At 42.5% G+C, this 26,986-nt stretch overlaps 1 protein-coding gene across 2 annotated transcripts in view; it reads left to right on the top strand.

Moving 5' to 3' along the window:
* ZNF395 (zinc finger protein 395) overlaps positions 1-26,986 on the top strand; it is a 46,468-nt gene that overhangs the window by 6,884 nt on the left and 12,598 nt on the right. For both annotated transcript variants that reach the window (XM_041765655.1, XM_041765654.1), the window contains exons 2-3: positions 23,641-23,887; positions 25,650-25,882. In XM_041765655.1, coding sequence (XP_041621589.1) covers positions 23,654-23,887; positions 25,650-25,882 — 467 coding nt within the window. In that variant the 5' untranslated portion in view covers positions 23,641-23,653. The remainder of the gene's footprint in view (positions 1-23,640; positions 23,888-25,649; positions 25,883-26,986) is intronic.

The raw sequence follows: 26,986 nt of genomic DNA, 5'->3' as shown, positions 1-26,986 counted from the left end.
ACATGTCAAATCACCTAAAGACCATAGATTACATTAGGGCTTACTGTTGGTGTTGTACATTCTGTGAGTTTGGACAGATGTATAAATGGTGGACGTGTATCCACCATTAAATATCCCACAGAGTACTTTTACTGCCCTGAAATCCTCCGTGGTTTGCCTATTTATCCTTCCCGCTCTCCAACCTTTGGCAACCACATTTACTTGTTACTGTGGACAGTTTTGCTTTTTCCAGGATGTCATATAGTGGGAGCCATACAGCATATAGTTTTTTGCAGATTGGCTTCTTTTACTTAGTAACATGTGATTAAACTTCCTCCATGTCTTTTAATGGTTTGATAGCTCATTTCTTTATAGCACTGAAGAATATTCCATTGTCTGAATGTGCCAGTTTATCCACTTACCTACTGAAAGGGCACTTTAGTTGCTTCCAGGTTTTGGCACTTTTTATGAATAAAGCTGCTGTAAACATCTGCAGCTGCTGTAGGTTTTCGTGTGGCCACAAGTGTTGAACTTGTTTGGATTAATACCAAGGAGTGTGATTGCCAGATCCTATGATAAGAGTATGTTTAGTTTTGTAAGGAACTTCCAAACTGTCTTCCAAAGTGACTATATTGTTTTGTATTCCCACCAGCAGTGAATGAGATTTCGTATTGCTCCACATCCTCACCAGCATTTGGTGGTGTCATTGCTGTATTTTGGCCATTCTAATAGGTGTGTGGTGGTATCTCGTTTTAATTTGCATTTACCTAGTGACATGTGATGAAATCTTTTCATGTGCTTTTTTGGCATCTGTATATCTTCTTTGGTGAAGTGTCTGTTAAGGCCCATTTTGTAATCAAGTTATTGGTTTTCTTAATTGTTGAGTTTTAAGAGGTCTTTTTATATTATGGGTAACAGTCCTTTATCAGATGTGTCTTTTGCAAATATTTTTTCCCAGTCTGTGGCTTGTTTTTTTCACTCTCTTGAGTACTGCTGTTAAAAACAAAACCCTGTCTTATTGTTTAAGGACAGCATAGAGTAAAGACAGATGATTTTTATTCAGTATCTTGAGTACCTACCTACTATATGTCAAGCACCGCAGTCACAAAATGAGACTCAGTCCCTGACCTGCAGTTGATAATCTAATTGAAAGGGGGAAGTCAGACAAGTGAATAGACATTGTCTTGTGAACTGACAAGTACACTGTAGTCCTGGTGGTACTCCAGGTATGCTGAAGAGGGGGAAATCATGTGGGAAAAAGAGTTTTGAGATTTTTCTATTGTTCATGGCTTAATGTGAGCTCTGAGTGGGATGTGGCTTTTAAAAAAATGAATCTAGTTCATAACTGGATGAGAAATTCATCCAGTCACAGGATGTATTTTAATGACTTCTACTGGTCATATGACATTTGGGCCATGAGGGGTTTGGGGAGGCATGATTTAAAGGAAACAAGAGGGCAGCCCTGGTGGCGCAGCGGTTTGGCGCCGCCTGCAGCCTGGGGTGTGATCCTGGAGACCTGGGATCAAGTCCCGCGTGGGGCTCCCTGTGTGGAGCCTGCTTCTCTCCCTCTCCCTCTTCCTCTGCCTGTGTCTCTGCCTCTCTCTCTGTGTCAATAAATAAATAAAATCTTTAAAAAAAATAAAGGAAACAAGAACAAGCAAGGCTTTATCCTCAGGAGGGACCCTGGGATGATGTAGGATCAGGAATGACTGCAGTGAGTAGTGAGTATACTCATGTGGTCGATATACAATAGTGCTTTCATGTACTTTCATGGTTATCAGGTACAGGAAAGAGTAGATTTACTCATTTTTGGTCGTGGTGTTGGAATATGACCATTGGATAGAACAGTTGCTTTATCCTCTTTGTTTCAGGTCTCTCATCTGTAGAATGATTATACATTACAAGATCCCTTATCTGTAGAATGATTACACCAAAGTTTATGAGCTTTAAGTTTCCTTTTAACCCTAAATACTGAGAGATCAGACTTCAGGTCACGATGAAAAAGGGTTTTTTAAGCTGGCAGAGCTGTCCAACAATGGAAATGTCTGCCTATGGAGTAGTGAGCGTCCCTTTGTTAGAGGTATTCAGTTGGGGCTGAATGCTATTGATTAGGGATGCTCTAGAAGAGAAGGACAGGAATTAGACTGACCTCCAAAGTCCTTTCCAGTTCTTAGTGTTCTTATGTGATTTGTCAAAGCTGAAAGATACTGTGGAATAGGGGTTATACCTTTGGTTGTGTAGTATTTGAGTCAACATCATCATGTGTCTTTTAAAAAAAATGTTTATAAATGAGACCCCACACTTTTGAGAGACCCTTCTGGGGCCATTTTGGAAAGGATGAAGAGAACTGTTTCATGGTTGGTCAGGGTGGTGACCCCAGAGCTGCTGAAAACTTAATTTGGTCTTTCAGAGAAGCAAGAACATGGGGGCGGGGTGAAAGTGGCAAATAATAAAATAGATTAACATGTAGAAGACCAATGTGTTATTGGGTGGTTTTACTCAATATAATGAATGAATGAAGATGGAGCCCTTTAATTGAATAATGGACCCTTGGCTTGGCTATGGAGGACCTGGGAGTGCCCTTGATCATCTCCTTCCTATTTCATTTCCCACACCGCAGATTTATATCACTAGGTATAGCACATTAAAAACTATCCTGACGCCAGGGATAAGACTGAGCCTCGTGATGGCTTTCTCAGTTTAGGGACAAAGAATTTCAAGGGACAAATTGAAAGAAACTTGAGTGGGATTTTCCAGGAGTGCATATATTTGTTTCATATCAGACAATAAGTTTGTGGTTCCAGTTAAAAATGTTTACTTTTTCAATTTATTAATAGCTTACACATAGAAAATAAAATTTCTCTTTCTGTAAAATTTGCTTTAGTTTAATTTTGCCTAAATTTTACTTAAATATATGGCCTATTTAGAATCTACTCTGATTATTTAACAATTTTAGATATTTTTGGATTACTTTTTGTTGGCAGGTAAGGGGGCAGTGCTAGGGCTAAATATCCCATTGCAAAAGTTTCTTAGCTCTGTAGACAGAACGAAGGTTTATCTCATCTTTGGAGAATATCACAAGATGATTTCCATGTCCATGTGATCCAGCCTCACATTTTGGCACTTGAAAAATCAGTATTTGGCAAGATAGTGCTCTCTTTACATGGAGTAAAGCAGTTTGGTGGTTCATGAAGTAGGAAACAAGGGTTTTAGATGTTTATAAAAATACAGGCGGAACTTGGTTATTTAGAACTAAAGTTGGAGATGTTTGTGCATTTAATGATACAGGGCCTGGGTCTCCTTTATCTCAGTATCACTTGGGCCTCACAGAGTATGGTGCATCACCTGGGCTCGTTGACTTGCTTTGAACTGGTTCCTTAGGCCATGTATCATAGGTATGGGAAACACTTAGACTCTCATATGCTTTTTTTTTTTTTTTGAAGCAAAGTATGATAAGAAATAACCGTTCACAGCCTTTTTTGTCCTTTGAGTATAGGGAAGCCATAAAACTCTTTTAGTAAAAACAACCACTTTCAGTGGCTGTTTTTTTCAAAGTGCTGGTGGAATGAAAAACTCCCTCTCCTCTTTCTATTTTTCTTCTGCTGAAAATGAATTGCTCTTGGTGTGCCGTTCTTAAATTCATGTGTCCTCTATCCATTTTAATCTTGTTATCTATTTTTATGGTGACTGTCGCCATGGTACTCGAGCTCTTTACATAGCACAACAGAGATTTCAGATGTCTGATAGGACAGCTCAAAGTTCTGCTGCAGCCAGCAGAGAAACAGTGTTTGAGTAGCTTTCTTTTTTTTTTTTTTAATTGAAGTATAATTTGCATACAGTGGAATGCTTAGATCTTAAGTATGCTGTTTAATCAGTTTTGACAAATGCATTTTGAGACAGAACATTTCCATCACCCCAGACATGTTTCTTGTGACCATTTCCAGATTATCCTCCCCCCAACTAGAAGTAGTACAGCTCTGATTCCTATCACCTCAGCTTAGTATTGCCTACTAGGTTCTTAATAATAAAATATTGTATTTCCGAGTAGTGCTTTGAAGAGATGGAAGAGTCTGTGGTTAAAAATCAGTGTTCTATATGGTTAGGTGGCCCTGGTAAATAAATAATTTTTGGCACTTGTCTGCTCTTGCATACAGATTATTCCTTCTCATTAGTCCATGGGATCCAGATTAATGTTAGGAATTCTGGTAAGAGTCTGAGGCACAAGCAGCTAGGCCTAGTGTGGAATATGGGTGGTTGGGCAGGGCTGCCATTTGTGGCACGTGTGTACTAGTTGGTTGTGTTAGGGAGCTAGAATGCTCAACTAGAAGACCTGCAATTGCTCCTAGGACATCTGCGTGGATTTCCCAGAAAGCCCGCCTGATATACTTTCTTTTCCTGCCTCTTTCTAGAACTAGCATATAAATTTAACGATCCACAGAGTTACAGTGTTGGGCTTGTAATATTGTAACAAGATCTGTGTTGCAAAGCCTACTCTCTCCACTGCTGAGCTCTCAGCCTCCTGGAAAGCATGTGTCAGATTCAGATAGAAATTGCCCCAACACATAATTGAAATGTATCGAACAGAGTCAGTTTCTTTCTTTCTTTTTTAAAAAACTTAAATGGTTACATGAAATTTTCATTACCAAAGTAATGCATGAATACATTCTCTGTAGGGGGAAAAATGCAAACTTTCTAGAGGAAACAAAATCTCCCTCAACAACCACTCCTAATCCTAGTCCTTCTCTAGACATCAACCTCTGTTAGGAGTTTGTTGGTGTTCAGATGCTTTACGTACTTGTATTTATACCTTAGAATTTAAGACAAGGTAAGTGCATTGCACTGCAAGCACTGTGCTGTTGTTCCCCTGTCCCCCTCAATGGGACATCTCGGTGACTGCTTCCTGTCTGCAAATCTAAGCCTTCTTGATTTTGTCCAACTCCTACATAGCTTTCCTGAGAACCTTCACCTAACTGATGGACATTTAAGTTATTTCTAAATCCTCTACTGTTACAAAAGCTGCTACAGTAAACTTGGCTGCACACATGCCTCTTTGTAATGCGTTTGTTTCTCTAGGGTAGATACTGAGAAAAAGCAATTGCTGGGTGATAGGGTTTTCCAGTTTGAAATCTTTTTTTTTTTTTTTTTAAGATTTTATTTATTTATTCATGATAGACACACAGAGAGAGAGAGAGAGAGGCAGAGACACAGGCAGAAGGAGAAGCAGGCTCCATGCAGGGAGCCCGATACGGGACTTGATCCCGGGACTCCAGGATCACACCCTGGGCCAAAGGCAGGCGCTAAACCGCTGAGCCACCTGGGGATCCCCCCCCGCCCCGTTTGAAATCTTAAATAAGATATATTACAAGGTCAGTTCCTAGCTTAGTCCTGAGGTAGGCCAGGGCATATTTGAAGTGTGCTCAGACATGAAGCAATTGTTTCCTTTCTTCCCTCCTTCCCTTCCTCCTCCTCTCCTCTTTTCTTCTTGTTGACATGCAATATAATATTAGTTTCAGATATACAGCATAGTGATTCAACAACTCTCTACCACAAGTGTAGCTACAGTCTGTCACCATGCAATGCCATTACAATACCATTGACTATATTCTCTTTTCCATACCTTTCATCCCCAAGACTTACTTGTTCTATAGCTAGAAACCTGTATCTCTTAACTCCCCTTCACTCATTTTGTCTTTCCCCTCACCCCTGTCTCCTCTGGAAGCCATCAGTTCTGTGTATTTATGAATCTGATCCTTTTTGTTTATTTGCTTTTTTCTTAGATTCCATGGAGTGAAATCATATGGTATTTATCTTTCTCTGACTGCTTTCACATAGCATAATACCCTGTAAGTCTGCCCATGTTGTCATAAATGGCAAGATCTAAATTTTTAAAAAAATGTTGACTGAGTAATATTCAATTGTATGTGTACCCTGCATCTTTTTTTTTTTTTTAAGATTTTATTAATTTATTCATGAGAGACACATAGAAACAGGCAGAGACACAGGCAGAGGGAGAAGCAGGCTCCATGCAGGGAGCCCAATGCTGGATTCGATCCCGGGACTCCAGGATCAGGCCCCTGGCTGAAGGCAGCCCTAAACCACTGAGCCACCCTGGCTGCCCTACCCTGCAACTGTGGACACTTGGGTTGCATCCATATCTTGACTACTGTAAATAATTCTCTAATAAACATAGGGGTGCATATATCTTTTCAAATTAGTGCTTTAATTTTCTTTGGGTAAATATCCAGTAGTGGAAATCATATGGTATTTCTATTTTTAATTTTTTGAGGAAACTGCATACTGTTTCCACAGCGGCTGCACCAGTTTGTGTTCCTACCAACAGTGCATGAGAGTTCCTTTTTCTCCACATCCTGGCCAACACTTGTGATTTCTTTTTTTAAATTAAAAATCTTTTAAAAAAATATTTAAAATTTTAAAAATTTCTTTTTGATTTTAGGCATTCTGACAGGTGGGAGGTGATCGCTCTTTGTGGTTTTGGTTTGCATTTCTTTGACGATGAGTGATGTTGAGCATCTTTTCATGTGTCTGTTGGTCAGCTGTATGTCTTCTTGGGGAAATGTCTTTTCAGTTTCTCTGCCTAATTTTAATCAGATTATTTATTTTGAAGGTGTTGAGTTGTGTAAATTCTTCATATATTGTGGTACTAACCGCTTAGTGGGTATGTCATTTCCAAATACCTTCTCCCATTCAGTAGAGTTGCCTTTTTGTTTTGTCAATAGTTTCCTTTATTGTGCAAAAACATTTATTTTGATGTAGTCTCAAAAGTTTACTTTTGCTTTTCTTTCTCTTGTCTCAGGAGACAAATCTAGATAAATGTTGCTAAGGCCAATGTCAAAGAAATTAGTATCCACGTTCTCTTCTAGGATTTTTATGGCTTCAGGTCTCACATTTAGGTCTTTTTTTTTTTTTTTCTTTTTAAGATTTTATTTATTTATTCATGAGAGAGAGAGAGAGAGAAGCAGAGACACAGGCAGAGGGAGAAGCCTGTAGTAGAAAGAGCTCCATGCAGGGAGCCTGATGTGGGACTTGATCCCGGGACTCCAGGATCACGCCCTGGGCCCAAGGCAGGCTCTCAACTGTTGAGCCACCCAGGGATCCCCACATTTAGGTCTTTAAAGCATTTTGAGTTTCTTTTTGTGTATGGTGTAAACAAGTGGTCATTCTTTTTACATGTAGCTGTCCCTTCTTCCCAGCACCATTTATTGAAGAGACTGTCTTTTCCCTATTGTGTATTCTTGCCTTCTTTGTCATAGATTAATTGACCATATAAGCATGGGTTTATTTCTGGACTCTCTATTCTATTCTGTTGATCTATGTGTCAATTTTTGTGTCAGTACCATACTGTTTTGTCTGTTGCAGCTTTGTAGTGTATCTTGAAATCTGGGATTGTGATACATCCAACTTTGTTCTTTCTCAAGATTGCTTTGGCTGTTCAGGGCCTTTTATGGTTCCATATACATTTCAGTATTATTTGTTTTAGTTCTGTGAAAAAATGTTGGTATTTTGTAGGGTTTGCTTTGGGTACTATGGAAATTTTAACAATATTCTTCCAAACCATGAGCATGGAATTTCTATTTGTGTCATCTTCAATTTCTTTCTTTCTTTCTTTCTTTTTTTTAAATCTCCAATTTCTTTCATTGATGTTTTATAGTTGTCAGTGTATAGGTCTTTCACCTCCTTGGGTAAATTTATACCTAGGTATTATGCTCTTTTTGGTGTGGATATAAATGGAATTGTTTTCTTGATTTTCCTTCTGCTACTTCATTATTAGTGTATAGAAATACATCTGATTTCTGGATATTAATTTTGTATCCTGCAACTATACTGAGTTCATTTATAACTTCTAATAGTTTTTTGATGGAGCCTTAGGGCTTTCTATGTATAGTATTATGTCATCTGCAAATAGTGACAGTTTAACTTCTTCCTTACAAGTATGGGTACCTTTTTCCCCCTCTCAGGTATAATTGCCGTGGCTAGGATGGAGCCATTGTTTTCTAAGACTAGAGCAGGGTTTAGGTTGTGCTAGGTGTGTGTGCCCCGTAAGTTAGAGCTGATTGACTATAACACTTGGTGTTAGGAAGAGCCCTGCTGAGCCCCATTGTTCATTCTGTGTGGTCTTCTTGAGGACTTTGGTCTGCATGTTGGTCCTGGTTGTGTGGAAGAGAGTCACAGGATGAGCAACACATTGAGAACATTGAGAACTCTGGATGGAAAATTCTAAACCAGTTCATTTCCGAACTAGAGACCTTCAATGCATCTATAATTCTTTTCTGTGACATCTTGAGAATTCAAAGTGTGGCTGAAATGCTCAAGCCAAGGGTGAGGCACATTTGGAAGCATTTAGTGTTCTTAAAAAAAAAAATCTAGAACACTGTCATGTTACTTTTATTAACGGTTTCATTTTATTTGGTGAAGGACGATGTGTGTCTCTCCGTATTTACACTTTGTGCCATCATCTCTGGATTTCTGAGAACTCCTAGAAATCGTGAAAATTCATCATGTCAGGCCAAAGCCATGCCTTTAGGAGTCAGTGTGGCAAGGGAGGGCTTGGCTCTGTCCCTCTTTCAAGACTGGCACCAGCATGCTGGTGCTGCCAGTCACCTAGCTGGCGAGAGGCAGAGTCTTTTTGCAGCTGTAATTATTTTACATCTGTTTGCCTTCAGATACCTTATGAAGACGTTAATGCAAACAGTTCTGGTTCTGACCCCAGGGTACCACTCCCCCCCCTCCCCCGCCCCAGGTTGTATGAAAACTCCTGTCCAAACCCAGTGATGCATTGATATAGTCTTCTTCTGGGGGTGTTTGAGGCATCTCCCACTCTGGTCTCCCTTCAGTGTTAATAGGTGTTCCCTTTTCTGTCATTTCAGGACTTGGTGACAGAGTTGGCACCTTATTTCAGGGCTTCCTGGCCTTGGTCTTTCTGACCTTCTTAGCATACTTTCCCCATCACACACCCCCATTTAGGCGACTGTCTTCTGGTTTTACAAGTTGTCTTTCTTATTGTGCAGCAACCAGTATTCTTAGTGTGGATGAATCTCTAATTTAATGGGGGGTGGTGTTGGTGGGCAGTGTGTTTGTTTTTAGTGTTCTTGCAGTGGTGCCAGATGACACGGTTTGTCCATCTGTCTTTTGGCCTTTGTGACCGCATAGTAGGATAGCCTGATCTAAAGTGACATCAAAGTCCTTTTATGGGGTTTGGACTGTTGCTCCAGAGCTTTTATGTGGTCTTGATTTTTTTTGTTTTTTAAGATTTTATTTATTTATTTATTTAATAGTACAAGCAGGGGGAGAGGGAGAAGCAGACTCCCCACTGAGCAGGGAGCCTGTTGTGGGGCTCCATCCTAGGACCCTGGGATCATGACCCAAACCAACGGCAGAAGAAGCTCAACCAACTGAGCTGCCCCAGCGCCCCGGTTTTGATTTTTTTTCTTTAAATATTTTACATTGCCCTTGTCATTGTTAACATTTACTGGCTGCTTTTCCTCATATTTGTTCAGTTTCCCTTGTAATCTTCTCATAAGTTTGACTCATCACTACCCAGAGTTTTGTATTTTTTTTTCTTTTTTCTCCTCCTCCCTCCTCCCCCGCCTTTCCCTCCTTCTCCTCTCCTCCTCCTTCTCTTCCTTCTCCTTTTCCTCCTCCTCCTTCGCTATCATTTATCAGGTACTCTGCGAGAAAGGGATGATGCTTAGTACTTGAGGTGCATTTTTTCATTTTTCCCAAGACTTCTCTGTCAGACCCAGGGAATCAGAATCTCTAGGAAGAGGAGCTCGGGGACACTTTAAAACCAAGACACTGTTGAAAGGGAAAAAGCTGCATTGCTTCCTCCAAGCCCCAAATTATCCTTTGAGCAGGAGCGAATGTTTCCCTCATTTTATAGGTGAGGAAGCTGAGGCACAGAGAGATGAGGTGACCTGCCTGAAGTCACACATTAGGAAGTTAGAGTTCATTTGCAACCTTGACTCTTTCACTGTGCATTCTCTTTGGGGTATTTATAAAAGTGTTAAATCAGAATAATTTTAGTCCTGACCCTGGGGTGAGTCCCATGCTTGATACTTTGCTCTCAGAATGCCCATTTCATTTCCTCTTCCGTGCCCCAACCACCGCTACCACATTAACCTCTCGGTGACCTGAGTTTTTACTAACAAGGAGCCTGTAAGAGGTCATTTAGTCTAGCTTCTTCCTCCTCTTCCTTGATGCATAGATTTCCTGCATAATATAGTAGAAAGAGCATAGCTTTTGGAATCAGACCTATCTGAGCTAACATCTCAGTTCCATCACTTTCTGGCTCTGTGGCCTCGGGCATATGATTTAGCCTCTCTGAGTCTCAGTGTCCTCATCCGTAAAACAGGGAAGACGACAGTCTGGGGAAGATGATGGTCCTTCTCTCATGGGATTATTGTGAGGGATGAAAGGTGTTACAGTACACAAAATGCTTAGCCAGTGACTGGCACGTATGTCTTTGCCAAATAATGGCTACTGGAACATTCCTTAAGGAACATCAGTCTTTGAAAGGCTGTTTCTTTACAGAGAAGATCTATTTTTCTCTTGCTATTTTACTCTGGAACAGTTCTAATGAAGTAGTTAGATGCAGTTTTGTTGCTTGTGCACATGGCAGTGCCTTTTCCCTCTAAAAAGGTTCTAGTCCTCTTTTGGCTCTGAACTAAGTATAGTCCACCTGCCAACCAGATACGGGGGTGGGTGGCCTCCTTGATTGTCCTTGAGGCAGGCAGGAGCTCACCAGTGCCGTGTAACCACGGCCTGTGTGTCTTGGCTTCCTGAGCGCTGATTTCATCCTTCACTTCTCTCAAAACTCAGGGGCGTGAGCCATCTGGTCTCTGTGATTGATCCACATTTATTTTGTCACTTTGGCTTAGAACATGCTTACCAGTGAGCACTCTCTGCCCAATGCCATTAGCCTGTCCATTTCAGGGAAAACATTCAAGAGTGGATACCCCAATATCCTGAGCCAAGACTGGGGGTGACCACTCATTCAGCCAGTTTCTCCATCTCTGTTTTGTCTTTGAACTCAGCCTCGGCCCTGCAGTTGTGAGGCCATGAGGATTCCTGAAACAGCCTTCTCCAGAAAAAGATCCTTCCTTAGAGGTTGTGCTTTGGGTAAGCCCCTACCTCCCCGACCGTGTTCATTTTTCACTCTATTTAAACAGTCTTCCTTTATGGTGTCTATTTGTCTCTTCACTTAGGCTAAATTTCTGTTTTCTGGGGAAATGTGTCTGTCTTCTTTACCCTTTAGTCACCCAGCAGATTTTTTTTTTTTTAGGCTCATACTTTATTTCGGCTTAATTAACTTATGTCAAACACTTAAAATTTTAACATGCACACTCATTTAACTTTATGAGGTTAATCCTGAAAACCATCCTTTTATCAGGCTTCAGTGTCAGAGTGCTGGATGTTCTTTGCATTTTCCTGAAAGAAGCAAATTCTGATTTATTCATCTAATTATACAGCATAAATATATCAATGTGGCTCTGGAGCATATTAAGTGCTTTTATAAACAAGTGCTGGATGTGTGATCCAGGTGGGAGCTCAGTTTGGCCTAACGTTCTTTACAGGCAGGGTCTGAAGCTTAGGCTTCTTAATTATTCTGTTCAGTTCCTAGGTGAGAGTCTGGCACATGTGTTGAATATCAGCAGGTTTTTAAGTGCTGGTGTTTTGGTTCTGGGGTGCCCACTTCCCTGAGTTTCTGGTGAGTGGGTGCCAATTTGTTTCCCGTGTAGGTCTGCACTGCTGTGGGCCTGATCTGGATCTGGGACAGCTGGAATCTGAGACTGAGTGTCTGCGGGTGGGGTTACAGATTGGGAGGCAGTCACTGGAGGTTGCTCAGAGAGGCTGGTCAGATTCCGCCTCAGGGAGCTTTGGCAGCAGGCCTTGAACCACCCTGGGCAGGGCACCAAGAGTGAGATTTTGGCCTGGGGGAGCAGAGCACGATTTGGACCTGTGTGTGAACAGGGGCCAGGTCATGTGGGAGACAGGCAGTGGCCCCTGGGTCTTGACTTTGTACTGCAGGGGCAAAGCTGTCTGGCTTGGCATTGAACTCTAAGCACTGATCCCTGGGGCTGATTCAGTGTGGCCAACAGGCCTCCAGATGGGATATGCTGGACTTCCCAGTTCCCCTAATCCTACTGAGATCAGTTTTGTTGCAATTTCCATTCGTTACTGCCTCACCCTTGGTCTGCTTTTTGATTTCCTTCGGTAGTAGTATTACTGGTTTTGGTTGAATATCCTTTGCTAACTGTAGTTCCCAGATGCCAGCATGACAGTGGCTACTGAGCCTTTGGAGTGGCCCGTTGTGTTACTTAGCTCTCCAGCACTGGTCTAGAGTATCAGAGTCAGGGAAGGAAACATATCTGTTGAGTTATTTCTAGATGCTGGATACATTTCTCATTTTTCACAGGTAAGGTAGGACATTGAGGCTCCAGTCACACAAGTGGAGGTGACTGGCTCACATCCCTATCCCCGTCCATTCTTTCCCTAGAGAAGTGCCCTCTACAGTGAGAGTAGTGGCTGTGCTTTGGCTTAGCTTCACCTGCACAGGCTGGCTGTCCACTTTGATGAGCCAGGGTCAGCCCCCTCAGCATTGCCCAGCCTTTCCCCCATCTCAGCCATGGTATTCCTGGGGGATTGGAAGCATTCCCATTGGTATTGGAGGAATACTCTTCTCTCAGAGCAGAGTCTCCTAGGAGGAGATGATAGAGCGACAGGGTGAGGGGCTCCCCCCCATCTGGAAACAGAAAACATGTATAGTTAATTGGGGAGTAGGAATAAAGGGCAAAGTTGGATTAAGAGTTGGTCTGTGGAAGCCTGGCACCCCCACTTCTGGCCAGGGGGTAAGATCTATAGCCACTGGCCAGTCAGCCACTCTGGTCTTAGAACAAATTCTGGTGTCCGGCTCCAATTTAAAGATTTAAATGCTTCCAGCCACTAGAATATTTTGTCATGCCAACATCATATGCTTCTTGTGATTTATAATTTCCAAAATTGCAGTTTACTTCCCATTAGCTTAGATTTTAGACTAGTGCCTCCCAGATGACCCTTGGATTCCTGAGGGGTAGTTGGGTTGCACTCTGGTCCCTTTCCTCACCTATTTATCTTTCTTGGTTAGGTGTCTCTCAGTTGGCCAGTCTTGTGTACATGTGCATGGCTTATCTTTAATTTGGGGTCTCACACTCCTGACCCACCCCCAGACCAGGTGGCACTTTTCTTGAGCACTCAAAGCCCTGTTGTGCCCTGATTATCCACCACAGGAAAGGGCTGCTGCCCTTTTATTACCTGCTGATTCCAGCCAGGCAAGTCGGCAGGTGGCTCCCACCCTCCTTACAAGCCTCACTGTCTGTTTATTTAGCATTGTCAAGAAATGTAATAGTTATTTTTTCCAGTTTTATTGAGAAGCAATTGACATATTTCACTGCATAAGTTTAAAGCATACAGCATGATGGGTTGATTTACATATTTTGTGAAATGATTATCACAACAGATTCAGCCAACATCTATCTTATACAGATTCAATAAAAAGAAAAGAAGGGAGAGAAGTGTTCTTGTGATGCGTACTCTCAGGATTTATTCTCTTAACACCTTTGCTATAGATCACACAGCAGTGGCAGCTCTAGTCAGCATGTTGGGCATCACATCCCTAGTACTTAGTTATCTTATCACTGGAAGTTTGTGTCTTTTGGCCACCTTCCTTTGATTCCCTGCTCTGCCATCCCCCTGCCTCTGCTAACCACAGGTCTGATCTCTTTTTCTTTGTTTTGCTTTTGTTTTTTTAGAGTCCACATGTAAGTGAGATCGTACAGTATTTGTCTTTGTCTGACTTATTTCACTTAGCAAAATGCCTGCAGGGCCTATCCCATGTCGTTGTAAATGGTGGGATTTCCTCATGTTTCACGACTGAATAATATTCCATAGCATATACATACATCATCTTTATTCACTCACCCATGAACACTTTGGTTATTTCCATGTCTTAGCTATTATAAATGTTGCTGTGATCATGAGGATGGAGATATCTATTTGAGTTCATGTTTTCTTTACTTTTGATTAAGATCCTAGAAGTGGAATTCCTGGATCATAAGGTAGTTCTGTTTTTAATTTTTGAGGATTCTCCATACTGTTTTCTACAGCGGCTGCACCAGCTTACATTCCCACCAACAGAGTATGAGGGCTCCCTTTGCTCTCCATCTTTATCAGCATTTGTCCTCTCGTTTTTTTTGATGATGGCTCTTCTGACAGATGTGAGGTGATCTCCTCGTGCTTTAGCTTTGCGTTTCCCTGATGATGAGTGACATTGAGCATCTCTCCATGTACCCATTGGCCTCTTCTTATATCTTCTTTGGAGAAATGTCTATTCAGATCCTTTGCTCATTTTTAGTTGGGTAATTTGAGGATTTTGCTTGTTTGCAATTGAGTTGTATGAGTTCTTTATATGTTTTGGATATTAAGGCCTTATCAGATACATGGTTTGCAAATATATTTTTCACTATTCTGTAGGTTGTCTTTAGGGAATGTGATTGATTATTCATTAAAATAGCTGTTGAATTCCAAATTGTTTCTACTTTAACCACTTAATGAAAAAAAATATAGAGAGAGTACATTTTTCTGCCTTCCTAAGGGTGAACATCAGAGAGACTTTTTTTTTTTTGGTCTTGGGATTGCCACCTTGGGCATCATTACTGTACAGACTTCTCTTTCTGGCACGTGCGGTACTCAGGGCCTTATGCTAATGGATTGTTAGGCTTTTTAAATTCTCACCTCCATGTTTTCTATTTTTGGGGGTGGTTCTTTTGTTGCTAGCTTTGTGCTTTTTGTTACTGTGAGTGCTTCTAATAGATCCCTTTTTCACAGTGAAACTCACACTTTCTTCCTCACAGTCCTCTGAGGATCAGACAAGGTGGTGGGAAGGAGGGGGCTGTGAACTCCAGAGCTCTCCATCCTGAGCCCCTGTCCTGCTGCTGCTAGGTCTCCACTCTTGGAGAAGACAGAATGAGACCAGAGAGGATCCAGGAAATCTGCAAATGCCACAGCTTGTTAGCGTGGACCAATAAATGATCTTGAGGAACCTCAGTTTTCTGAGTTGTGAAATGGGGATTATGTTGTCCCTCCATATTTTCTATTTTCTTGAGTTGCCAGGAGATTGTGAGGAAAAGGAAGTCCCCAGATGTGTGTATTATGGTGAGTGTAAACCCAAGTGCCATTCAAACAGCCCTCGGTGGTTTGAGTTAATGAGCAGGCCTCTTGTATGCTTACCTTAAAAACTGCTGGAGAGAACTGTTAGTTCTCTGGGCTCGTTCTCCAGGAGATCCTCAGCTCTAGGTTTCCTCCCTCCCCCTGGGCTCTGGGTGAAATGCCGAGTCAGCAATCACTCATCTCCCCACCTCCTTCTGGAACGCTCACATAGTTTTAGCACAGTGCAGATCAGGTTTAACCACAGTGCACACACACACACGTACACATGTGTGTGCGTGCTCTCCCTTCCCCTGTGCATGTGCAAAAACAGTGCTACATAAACTCTCTACCTCACACAGCACATTTGCAAGCATGTTTTTACTTATGCCTGCTGCCTTTTCTAGAATTCTCTGCCTGTTTTCAAGAAAACAGTCTTAGAACTAGTCTTAGAACTGAGTTTAAACACTAAAACTCTACCTTTGCTTTTGATAACCTATCTTCATTTTAGGGCAATAATAATAAATATTATTTATTTATTTTTTTATTATTTCTTATAACACATTATCTCTGGAATCTGGGGCTCTCCTCACCCATAAGAATATCATCCATTTAAAATCCTACATCTAAAAGAAAAATCATCAATCTGATGGGATGAGCAAGATTTGGTCTGTGCTCAAAGGGCTTACAGTCTAAGGAGGTGCAGTCCTACTGGCACTAGTAGAAATAGTTATAGATTACTGAGCCTACCCATGTGCCAAGCACTAGCCTCAGAATTGTCTTGTTTAATACAGAGTGGTGTATGCAGGATAGAGCAATGAACAAAGGGCACCGCGGTGGTTTTGAAAGCAACTGGGGAGCTAGGTGTGAAGGAAGGGGAAGTGCACTTGTTCCTGGGCAGAACTGTGAAAACAGCTTTCCTTCCCTGCTGGCAGCGCAAACAGAATGATCTCTTTTACTTGACTGAATGATGGCTGTGCCATCAGACCCACAAAAGTGTTTGTTGACCAGGGTCATTTTTTATTTGCTGGAGAAAATTCAGTGTAACCAGATCAGATGACCTATTTCTATGGCCCATCTGCTGGAATATGAAAATAGGACTGCTATTTGGGACCTTTATTTTTTTCCTTCCATTATTCTATTACATCTATTACTCACAATAATGGGAAGGCTGGGTACTCACTTATAGGGGATGCTGTGGAGAGGATGCCAGCCCTGGATGGGAGATGGGCACCCTTTAAGGTCCCCGTCAATCTTGATCGTCTGTAATTTAAATTTTGCTGGTAGTCTAAACCACTAAACACTGATGCAGTGTAGTCCAGCTTCTAAAAACCTACAGAAAAGGATGATAATTACAATGCCCTGAGAACCCAAATAGTCATTTTTCGAACAGCTGACTTAGAAATGTTGGTATCAAATCAATCACTAATATGCTCAGTGCTGTATATCTTCAGCTTGTACTGTGAAAATCTAAAATGCACACCATACATTTTGAGATGGCATAATAGGGCCTGATAAATGACTGGAGGGGTCTGAAAGTTTTAGCTTAGGCCCTTGGCCACTCTTGGAAGGGTTTCTATCAAAAGCCAGGCTGGGCAAAGTCTTCTGGGAAGAAAGGTCAGTGTATGCCCAGTGAAGTGAATATTTTTTAACTTTTTCTGGAGCAGGTATCCCAGAAAAAAATAAAGCTTGAGCACTGCCAGGTAGCATTTGGGTGGTGATAACATATGGGTATGGCCACTTGCTTCTGCCAAGGTTCAAATGGTGACCTGCGAACTAAGAGGACCACAGGCATATTTGCGTATAATCATAAGCATGCTGTAAATGCACATGGAATCTCTCAACAGAGATTATCCCTGGCCAAACATTGCTGGAAAATGAATTGTTTGGGAATCCTATACCCCAATGGGTTTTGCTGTAAAATAGTAGATATGGTTTGCTACAGTATTTTGGCCTTTGGATGAGCTTAGAAAATCACCCTGAAGGACATTTTTAAGTTAAAACTTTACAGATTTAAAAGAAAAAATACTAGCTTTCTGATAAGAGATTAAGAATACTATGCAAAATATTAGCCAAAGAACTAAAAACTCAAACTGTCATTCTGTGCAGTAGTCAGCTGGTGGAGGTCATAAAATAGAAAACAGGTTTAGTAGAGGACCTGAAACTCCTGGTAGAGGGTTGGTGTCCCTTGCCATGATCCATAATTATTCATTAGAGAGGTAGCAGGCACCCAGGATTTCGCAAATGGCAGTCTTATTCCAAACTCCACTCTCCTTCAACAACAACAGCACCCCCCTACCCCCAAGAAACCCCATTGGTTGTGTGTTGAATCACATTGACTTATGACCTGCATCCTGGAAGTGCCACTAGGTGATGTCATGGCTTGCTGCAGTGTCCTTGGGTGGTAGGAGAGAGCAGCCATTGTGCGTGAGCATGTGCACACACACGTACGTGTGCTGAGACAGGTGGTTGTCCAGCAACAGTCACATGTCAAATACCAATTTGCAACTCAGAACCACAGAAAGAATTTGTTTTCCTATTCTATCTGTTCCAGTTATTTAACTGATGGCAGATGTCCTCATTAAGGGCTATTAGTACATCAGACTATATTTGCTGAGGTTAACCCCTTTTGGATGTTGACCAAAATACAAGGGCAGCTACCCTACCTATTAGTGACAACAGCAAGGGTGAGAAACACAAGAAGGCTCAGGACCCCCTTAAAACTGTCCGTCTGCTGGGAAGGCATTTTTAGCATACGTTTATGCTTCAAGGAATTCTGTAAGTAACTTCATAAAGTGGGATTGGGTTACAGGCTGAAACACTGTTCCTATTACCCTGAAATAGAGGTTCCTTGATTTCTTTTTGCTTCACTAGAACCCTATAGATAATAGGGCAGGGCTGTTTATATGCACCACTGATAGCTCCTGAGAAAGAAACCAAACACGGAATGAATAGAAGTAGAGATGAGGAAAGACGGGTTTGAAGGAGGCTATAGTTAGATTAATAGAAGCAACGTAGGAGGGAGGGTGGGACCCCCTACCCCTCGTGTGAGACCCCCTACCCCTCGTGTAATGTAACGGGTGATCCTGGCAAGTCATTCTAGGTCCAGAGTTACCCTGGCTCCTTCACCCACCTGTATGATGGACCTCTGGAGGCACTACCGTTCATTTCTGGATCCCCGAAGGCCTCTGTGGTTTATGTTGTGCATAAAGCCATGCCCATAAAATAATGAGTATACTGATGAACACAAGCGTGGCATTGATTCGCTGCTGGCCATGCTGCCCAGTCTATATTTAGCCTCGATTTGTATTCTTCACTTCCATGCTCTCAATCCCTAGTATAAACTTGGCTAAAATTTTCCTTAACTTTTGGGACTGTCATGTTATCTCTGTGCCCTCCGAGAGGGCAGTATGTGTGTAAAGGTCCTCCCAAACCACTAAATGATTAACAGTGCCTTCGACAGTTTAACAGGGTCACACTAAAGCATTGACCTTTATTTTGTAGGTAGGAGGCCAAGTGGTGAAACAATTTTCAAGGAAAGAAAAGTGCACTAGGAAATGGAAAAGAGAGACTTGTAGGATTGGGAGCTAGTTTTTTTTCTATTGGGGTTCATTCATATAGGAAAAAAAATACCATGTAGATAAAAAGCAGCTTAACTGTTATATTTTGAGAGATTGCACACCTACTAGAAACCCCCCACCCTGAGCACTGGTTCCTATTTGTGTAGCCTCTGCAAGCTAGCCTTACCGGAGCTCAGTTTCCTCATCAGAAATAGAAGAGTTTTGATCTCAAGTCATTTCTGAGGATTTAACTAAGTACAGTCTGTGAAAGCTAGTGCCTGTTTGCTACTTAATAAAGGCAGTTTCCCTTTCTTGTTTCTCTTCTGCTTTTAAAAATTAAAATGTGGGCATCCTATAAATAAGTCAAATAATAAAATGCATTTCAGTGGAATTGGGCCAGTTAAAGGAGAAAGGCCAGAGAATGAAAGCAGATGCACGTGGGGACGAGCTGGGAGTGGACAGGTTCACCAACTTTGCAGGCTTTGGAAGGCGTGGGATTCACAAACCAAGGGAAAAGTTTATTCTTTAAGTTTAAAAAGAAAAAGGCTCACAAAAACATCATCAGAGTCTGTCAGCCAAATATTTCAGGCCCCATCTGAAGACTGGAAGCCCAGGAATTTTGGAAATACTATCCTTTCTTCATTTCAGTGGTAGAAACCTCAGACTTCCTGCTGTGGAAAGTGGGGGTGGCCAGTGTGTGTGTGTGTGTGTGTGTGTGTGTGTGTGTTTGGTTAAGGAAAGGGTTGGGTTTTTCACCCCTCCCCCTGGATGGGTGCTGCCATCTGATGTCTGCAAGTGGCACTGCGGCTTCGCCTCTAGCTCTTAGGAACCCATTGAAATTAACCTGAACGTCTAGAGAGGTTCTTGTTTCAGGCTGGAGGCTTCAAAGATGAAGGTAGGTGACTGAGTTTCTAAAACCCAGTTAGCTTCGATATACTTTTTTTTTTTTTTTGTAGTGGTAAAGAATTTACTGCTTACATGTTTCTTCCTTTTTAGTGTTAAGCTTCCTAATAGTGTTACTGAATGTAAAGTCACCAGACAGCTAAACAGGAACTCCATAGGATGCTGTGGCTCTGACCTTTTCTTATCTGTTCTTTGCTTTCTAGGGAAACAATGGTGAGGATACCATGCTATCTGATTCCATCTGATTCTGATACCATGCTATCTGAAGCTTGGAGTAAAAAGCATTTCTAAAAGCAAGCCAAGCACTTTTTCTCAATATTTGCAACTTTAAAGATTTTACTTACCTATTTATTTGGAGCATGAGTTGGGGGAGGGGCAGAGGGAAAGAGAGAATCTGAAGCAGATTCTGTGCTCCATCCCCCGACCCTGAGCTCACGACCAGAGCCAAAACCAAGAGTCGGTTGTTCAACCGACTGAGCCCCCCAGGTGCCCCTCAGTATTTGCAACTTTATTACTATCTTTTAAACTAATTTTTTCCATTCATGTTTTGCTACCGTAGAAATGTTTGCTTAGCATAATTTGCTGGAATGGTTGGAAAGAAGCCAGGATTGAGAGATGTGGAAATAGCATGGGACTAGACAAAGCCCCAAGGCACTTTGAGACAAGGGTAAAAAGTAGAGGAGGTTTTTGGAATGGTTCAAAGCAAGCCTGAATTCTTTGCTGTGGTGATAGTTTTTTTCTGGTGTGAGTGTGGCCAGGGGGAAAGAGATGAGAGGGAGGAGAAATGTCAATGAAACAATCTCTAGCAATGCCAAGCCTAATAGTCAGGGGTGGAGTGAGCCTGATGGGGCATTTCAGGTGTAGCAATAGCATTGGTGTAGAGGTCCATGAAAATCCTTGTAGTTTATATTTACCACAGCCCTGGGGAATGTGCTTCGCACATATCAATTCCTCAACTAAATATTAACTGCAAAAATGAGTAGGAGGGAACAGAGGACCTGGAACAGTAGAGATTAGGAATGTGCTAGAGGACCCAGAGGAAATGAACTCCAGGATGGCTGAAGAATCATGAGTGCTGTAGAGAAAGACGGCAACCTGAGTTTGCAAAGTGCTTGGTCTGATTCTTCCTCTTTCAGAGGACACAGCCCTGAGAACCCCCTGGTAGGCACCTGTCCCTTGAGCCCTGTGTAAGAGCAAAGGGACTATAAAGGTCTGTCATGTTGTTAGGTGACCAATGGAAGTCAGTTCTCAGGAGTTGGAGAAAAGGACAGCTATTAGGCTGGGGAAACCAAGGAGGAGGGTGTGGTTGGGAGTTGTAAGCACAAAGCTTACCCTTTTGGAATTGGACAATACCTCATGAAGCCAGTTCATGACATAGGTGCTGGAGATGGAGGTTTGGAATCAAAGCAGGTGAGGAATGGGGAAGTAGAGGCTGCAGGTCATGGGTCCTAGGCACTGCATATTTGGAAAGAGGAGGGGGAGCATGGTGCATGGTGTACTCTTAAGAAATACAGACTTTGTGAAAGGGAATATAAGGGAAGGGAGAAGAAATGTGTGGGAAATATCAGGAAGGGAGACAGAACATAAAGACTCCTAACTCTGGGAAACGAACTAGGGGTGGTGGAAGGGGAGGAGGGCGGGGGGTGGGGGGGAATGGGTGATGGGCACTGAGGGGGACACTTGACGGGATGAGCACTGGGTGTTTTTCTGTATGTTGGTAAATTGAACACCAATAAAAATTAATTTATTAAAGAAAAAAAAAAAGAAATACAGACTTTGAAGCCAGCAGGTCTTGGGATCCCTGACTTGGCCTTTTACCAGCTTTGACCTCAGTTGAGTCTCAATCTCTCTGAGCCTTCGTGTTTTTCTTTTGAGAGCGGAGCAAGGAGGATGCTAATGGTACCTGTGGAAAAAAAGAGAATGCCATGACAACACTTAGAATAGGGTCTAGCACATAGGAAATGCTCTCAAGCATTAGGTATGAATGTAATGTCTATGTATGTATGAGAGGTGTTTGGAGGTGAGCTGTCCAAATGACCTGGGGGTTAGAACTTGTTAGCTGGGAAAAAAAAGGACCATTCATCTTTTTTAAGAATATGAGAGTTAAGTCTATTACAGAATTATTGTAGAAATCTGTGTGCAGAATGTCCATTTCTCTGAATCTGGAAGCACAGTGGACTTCATTATAACAATACTACTTTGTATTTCTGTCATGCTTAGCAGGTTGGGAAGAGCTGCTACAGGAATGTTTTCATTTGCTCCTTCAAGATATTGGTGAGGGGAGTGTTGGTGGTGTGATTTGTAGATGAGGAAACAGACCGAGTGGGTACTGCCCTTTTGGCCTGAGGTGCATCTGTGTTTTCCCTGCATCTCCTTTAGTAGGGAGGCTGTAGGTCAGGGAAAGGATTTCCCAAGAGCCAACTGGTTCAGATCACCGAGGTATCTGGAAGATAGAGTTCTTGTTTTCTGGAATGATGTAGGTGCATGAAGGTCGAGTGGCCCAAAGAACTCCTGAGGGCCCCACACAGCCCTGGGGCTCACTGAGTGCCATGGTGGTCAGAACCCCTCCTCTCAGGAGGATTTTGACATGATGTCTGATGTAGGGAAACATCAGAGCAAAGTTTCTAGTTCCAACCTCCTCCCTAGCTTCCTCTTCCCTACGATGTGGAAGGCAGGTGCTCCCCAGTTCTCTGCTTTCTGCAGTATGATAAATGGGGGTACAGGGATGCCCCCAGAGTATCCTGAGATGACATGTGCCATTTTTCACAGCAGCTAGTGTTCATCATGGGATGAATGTGCCAAGGCCTGGAATAGTCTTCCTTGGTCCTTTTCAGGGCTGTGGTCCTATGGTCCTATGGTCACCCTTTATATGTTAGTAGCTTGACACCAGGTGCTATTGGAGAGAGCGTGTTGGCCACTCTGATTCATGGAGGGGACCTGGATTTGGAGTTGGGAAACCAGATCTCCTTCAGGCCCTGGCACCTACCAGGTTTATTGCTGCAAACAAGTCACTTGAGCTCTCAGCATTAATTTCTTCAAGTGTAGAATGAGGAGAGGAGAGTTAGCTACTCATTTCTGTGGCTCTTTGCAACTGAATCCAGCTAAGCCAGAGAATGTGCAAGTCTCTGACAAATGTCCTCACACTCTGACTTAGTGATATCCTATATGGGAAGTTGACCTAAGGAAGCATCCTTGGTATGTGTGTGCAGAGGGTTGAGCTCAGAGGATGCTCCCTGCAGGCAGAGCAGATTAAACAGCACCACGCGGGATAGAGCCCTCAGGTACAATGATAAAGGACTTGTTAAGTTAGCAATAATGCATCTGCCTAAGAAAATACCGTGTGGTTTCTAAAAGTATTTACTTATTTATTTTTTATTATTTATTTTTTTAAAAGATTTTATTAATTCATGAGACACACACACACACACACACACACACAGAGGGAGAGAGAGAGAGAGAGAGGCAGAGACATAGGCAGAGGGAGAAGCAGGCTCCATGCAGGGAGCCCGATGTGGGACTTAATCCTGGGACTCCAGGATCACATCCTGGGCTGAAGGCAGGTGCCAAACCACTGAGTCACCCAGGTGTCCCTAAAACTGTTTTTATTGAATAACATTTAGTGTTATAGTAAAACCTATAGAGGCTATTAAGTGAGGATTCAGTTTACCTAACCATGATCCCATTCCTATAGAGATAGAAGTATATCAACATATATATTGAAGAAAGCATGGAATGTTATATAGGTATTGGGTACCTCTGGGAGGCAGCATCATGAGTGATTCGTTTTTTTCTTTGTGCTTATCAGTATTTTCTAAGTATCCTACTGGGGATGGCTGTTACTTTTGTAAAAGGAAAAGAAATTGTAGAAGTTACTTTAAAATGTCTCACCTACTTTAACGGATACTTACAGACTCCTGCTGCATGTAGGGCGTTGTACTAAAGGCTTCCAAATTCCTCCAGATAATGGATAAAGGACTCCCTGTCCCCTTTGCCTCCTCAGGAAAGGCAGCAGCATGGCCAGTGTGCTGTCCCGGCGCCTTGGCAAGCGGTCCCTCCTGGGAGCCCGGGTGTTGGGGCCCCCCGGGGCTGCCCCACCCTCAGAGCCTCAGACTGAGCTGCTGGAAGGGGCGGCTCCCCAGTCCTTCCTTGCCTCTAAGGACATTTCCTGCCAGGAGCAGCCCAAGGAAATCCTCAAGGCTCCTGGTACCTCAGGCCTCCAGCAAGTGATCTTTCAGCCTGGGCAGAAGGTAGGTTGATCCCCTGGTAGACAGGTGTCTGATCTCCCCTGACTTGGGGCTGGCAGGCCAGCAGCACCCTGAGTGCCTGGCCAGAAACTCTCTGGGTACCAGTTTGTACATAGACCTTTTACTTGTAGCCCTGTGGGCCCTTGGGCAGCAGGCATCCCTAGAGAATGAGCCATCATTAGCAGACCCAGGGCTCCTCCATGACAGCGCTGTCTGGCCTCTGTTATTCTGGACTTAGGCCTACTCAAAGCCTCAGTTCAGAGCACGGCAAGAGCTCAGTTTCTCCATCTGCCTCAGTTTCCAACTTGACAAAACAAGACTCTTAGGCTTGTAAGAGACAGATAATATTGCACCCTTGAATTGCCTTTAGACGCTTTCTTTTTTAAAAATTTTATTTATTTATTCATGAGAGACACAGAGAGAGGCAGAGGCACAGGCAGAGGGAGAAGCAGGCTACCTTTGGGGAGCCCATTGTGGGACTCGATCGCAGGACCCTGGGATCATGACCTGAGCCAAAGGCAGACACTCAACTACTGAGCCACCCAGGTGCCTCTTGCCTTTAGACATTTTCAAGAGGCAAAGGTGTTGGTTTAGTCAGAGTGACAGTTGGATTTCCTTTTTTAGTGTTCCCTCCCCTTGTGGCAGAGCCCAGTCATCATCTGTACCTGATATAACCACTAGGTCCAAGTGCATTGCCTTCTTGAGGGCCCATAAATAGAGACTCTACCTTCTGTCTCCTGCTGAGGCCTGTGTTGTCCAGGCCTCTCTTCCCATAATGTAAGGTGACCTGCCAACTGCTAGGTACCCCTTGAGAGAGGTCTACCTCTCCACTGCCACTATCTTGTCCCCAGGTAGACTTAGAATTCCCTGAAGGGAAAAATGCAGGGCGGATCAGTTCAGGTATAGTTGGGAATATATATAGACAGCAGATATATAGGACTTCAAAGGCAAGACAAAGCAAGACATCAAGAGAATGGATACAGATTCCAAATTCATTTGGTAAGAGAATTTAATCCATTTACATTTAAAGTAATTATTGATAGGTAAGGACTTCTTCTTTTGTTAATTGTTTTCTGACTTACAGTTCTTTTCTTCCCCTCTTGCTGTCTTCCCTTGTGAGTTGTTAATTTTTTTTGTAGTTAAATGCTTTGATTCCTTTCTATCTTTTGTGTATCTATTATTATTACTTTTCTTAAGTTTTTTTTTTTTAAGAGATCTTATTCAATTATTCATGATAGACAGAGAGAGAGAGAGAGAGAGAGGGAGGCAGAGACACAGGCAGAGGGCGAAGCAGGCTCCATGCACCGGGACCCCGACATGGGACTCAATCCCGGGACTCCAGGATCGTGCCCTGGGCCAAAGGCAGGCGCTAAACCACTGAGCCACCCAGGGATTCCTTCTTTTGTGTATCTATTAGAGCGTTTTTCTTTCTGGGTTACTGTGAAGCTTACAGAAAACATCTTATGTTTCTAACAGTCTATTTCAAGATGATAACAACTTTAATGGTATATAGATTCCAAAATCAGAAGTTCCAGAAACTGGCATGTTTGCTTCAGAGAGTTTATAAGAATCTGTTTTGGGAAGAACTGATCTACTGTGGATAATTTGGGTACTTAGGTGGGAATCAGGTACCTGAGAACATGTATTTGAATTAAAAATTAGTGAAGCAGTTTGTGGTAGGTGGATCCTGGCTCTCAGAACAGGGGGCCTATGGCATAAGAACTACTAAGTACTGACCACCAATTGCTCTTTTTTACCCCCTCAGGTTTATGTGTGGTATGGAGGTCAAGAGTGCACAGGACTGGTGGAGCAGCATCGTTGGGCAGAGGATAAAGTGATGGTCTGGCTTTTGGATCAGAAGTTACAAATCTGCTGTAAAGCGGAGGAGGTGTGGCTGGCGGAGCTACAGGGCCCCATCCCTCAGGCACCACCTCTGGAGCAGGGAACCCAGACACCAGCCTACAGGCCTGTCTCTAGGAACATTGATGTCCCAAAGAGGTTTGTGTGGGAGCAACTGGGCTCTGAAAGTCATATGGGTGGTGTGGTGTGGGGTTATGGGATGTCTTGTGATAGGGAAGAAATGTTAAAGTCCTAGGTGTCTAGTTGTCAAGATCTGGGACAAATGGGATACCGAGAGGGGGCGTCCTTTAAAAAAAAACAAAACACCTCAGAATACCATCTTTTCTTCTCTGTAGCTCTGTTATGGGTGGCATATCTTTGGTGTGGCTAAGGGCTATTTCCCCTCTTCATCCTTAAATTAAAATGAGTAGTTTTTCATGATGAGAGGCAGGAAAAAATAGCTTAGATCAGGAGTCTGCAAACTTGTTCTGAGTGGGCCAGAAAGTAAATCACATAGGTTTGGGAGCCAAATAGTCTTCATCCTGGCTACTCAGCTCTGCTGTGGCAGTGTCAGAGCAGCCACAGACAATACAGAAACACAGGGCATGGTTGTGCTCCAATAAAACATTACTTACAGACACTCAGATTGTAATTTTATATGATTTTCATGTGTCACATATCAAGAGATAATTCTTTTGGTTTTTAATGACATATAAAAATCTTCCCTTTTGAGTTGTATAAAAACAGGCAGCGAAGAAAACAAAAAAACAAAACAAAATGAAAAAACCAGGCAGCAGAGCATGTTGGCCCACAGATTGCTGACCCCTCGCTTAGATACTCAACACCATTGATGAGTGAAGAATGTATATTTTGCTTTAGAATTTTATGATACAAATTTTGCCCTAGAATATACATATATAATATCCTAATTTCTGTATTATGTACTCTGTTATACATTGATATTTTAATATTAAGAAGGGAATTCTGCCAGTGAAGACGGCCTTATATATAGGATGTGTAAGCGCTTAGGTCCCATTTTCACATCTTCTGCTGTGCTTGTCTCTGGGTACTACTGTTACAGGATATCTAATGTCTTTACACCAGACCAGAGCAGTAATATTTGATTGTGAATTCAGTGGAATGCTGGCAAATAAATTATTTTACTGTCCTATGGAAATAAATATTCAAAGATCACACAAAAAGGGGATGCACATTTGTTTAATATGATACTCGATTTAGTTACTTTCAGACCCTGTTGCATAT

This window comes from Vulpes lagopus, chromosome 8, assembly GCF_018345385.1.
Source record: "Vulpes lagopus strain Blue_001 chromosome 8, ASM1834538v1, whole genome shotgun sequence".
Classification (NCBI taxonomy): Eukaryota; Metazoa; Chordata; class Mammalia; order Carnivora; family Canidae; genus Vulpes; species Vulpes lagopus.
This window is presented reverse-complemented; position numbering and strand designations above follow the sequence as displayed.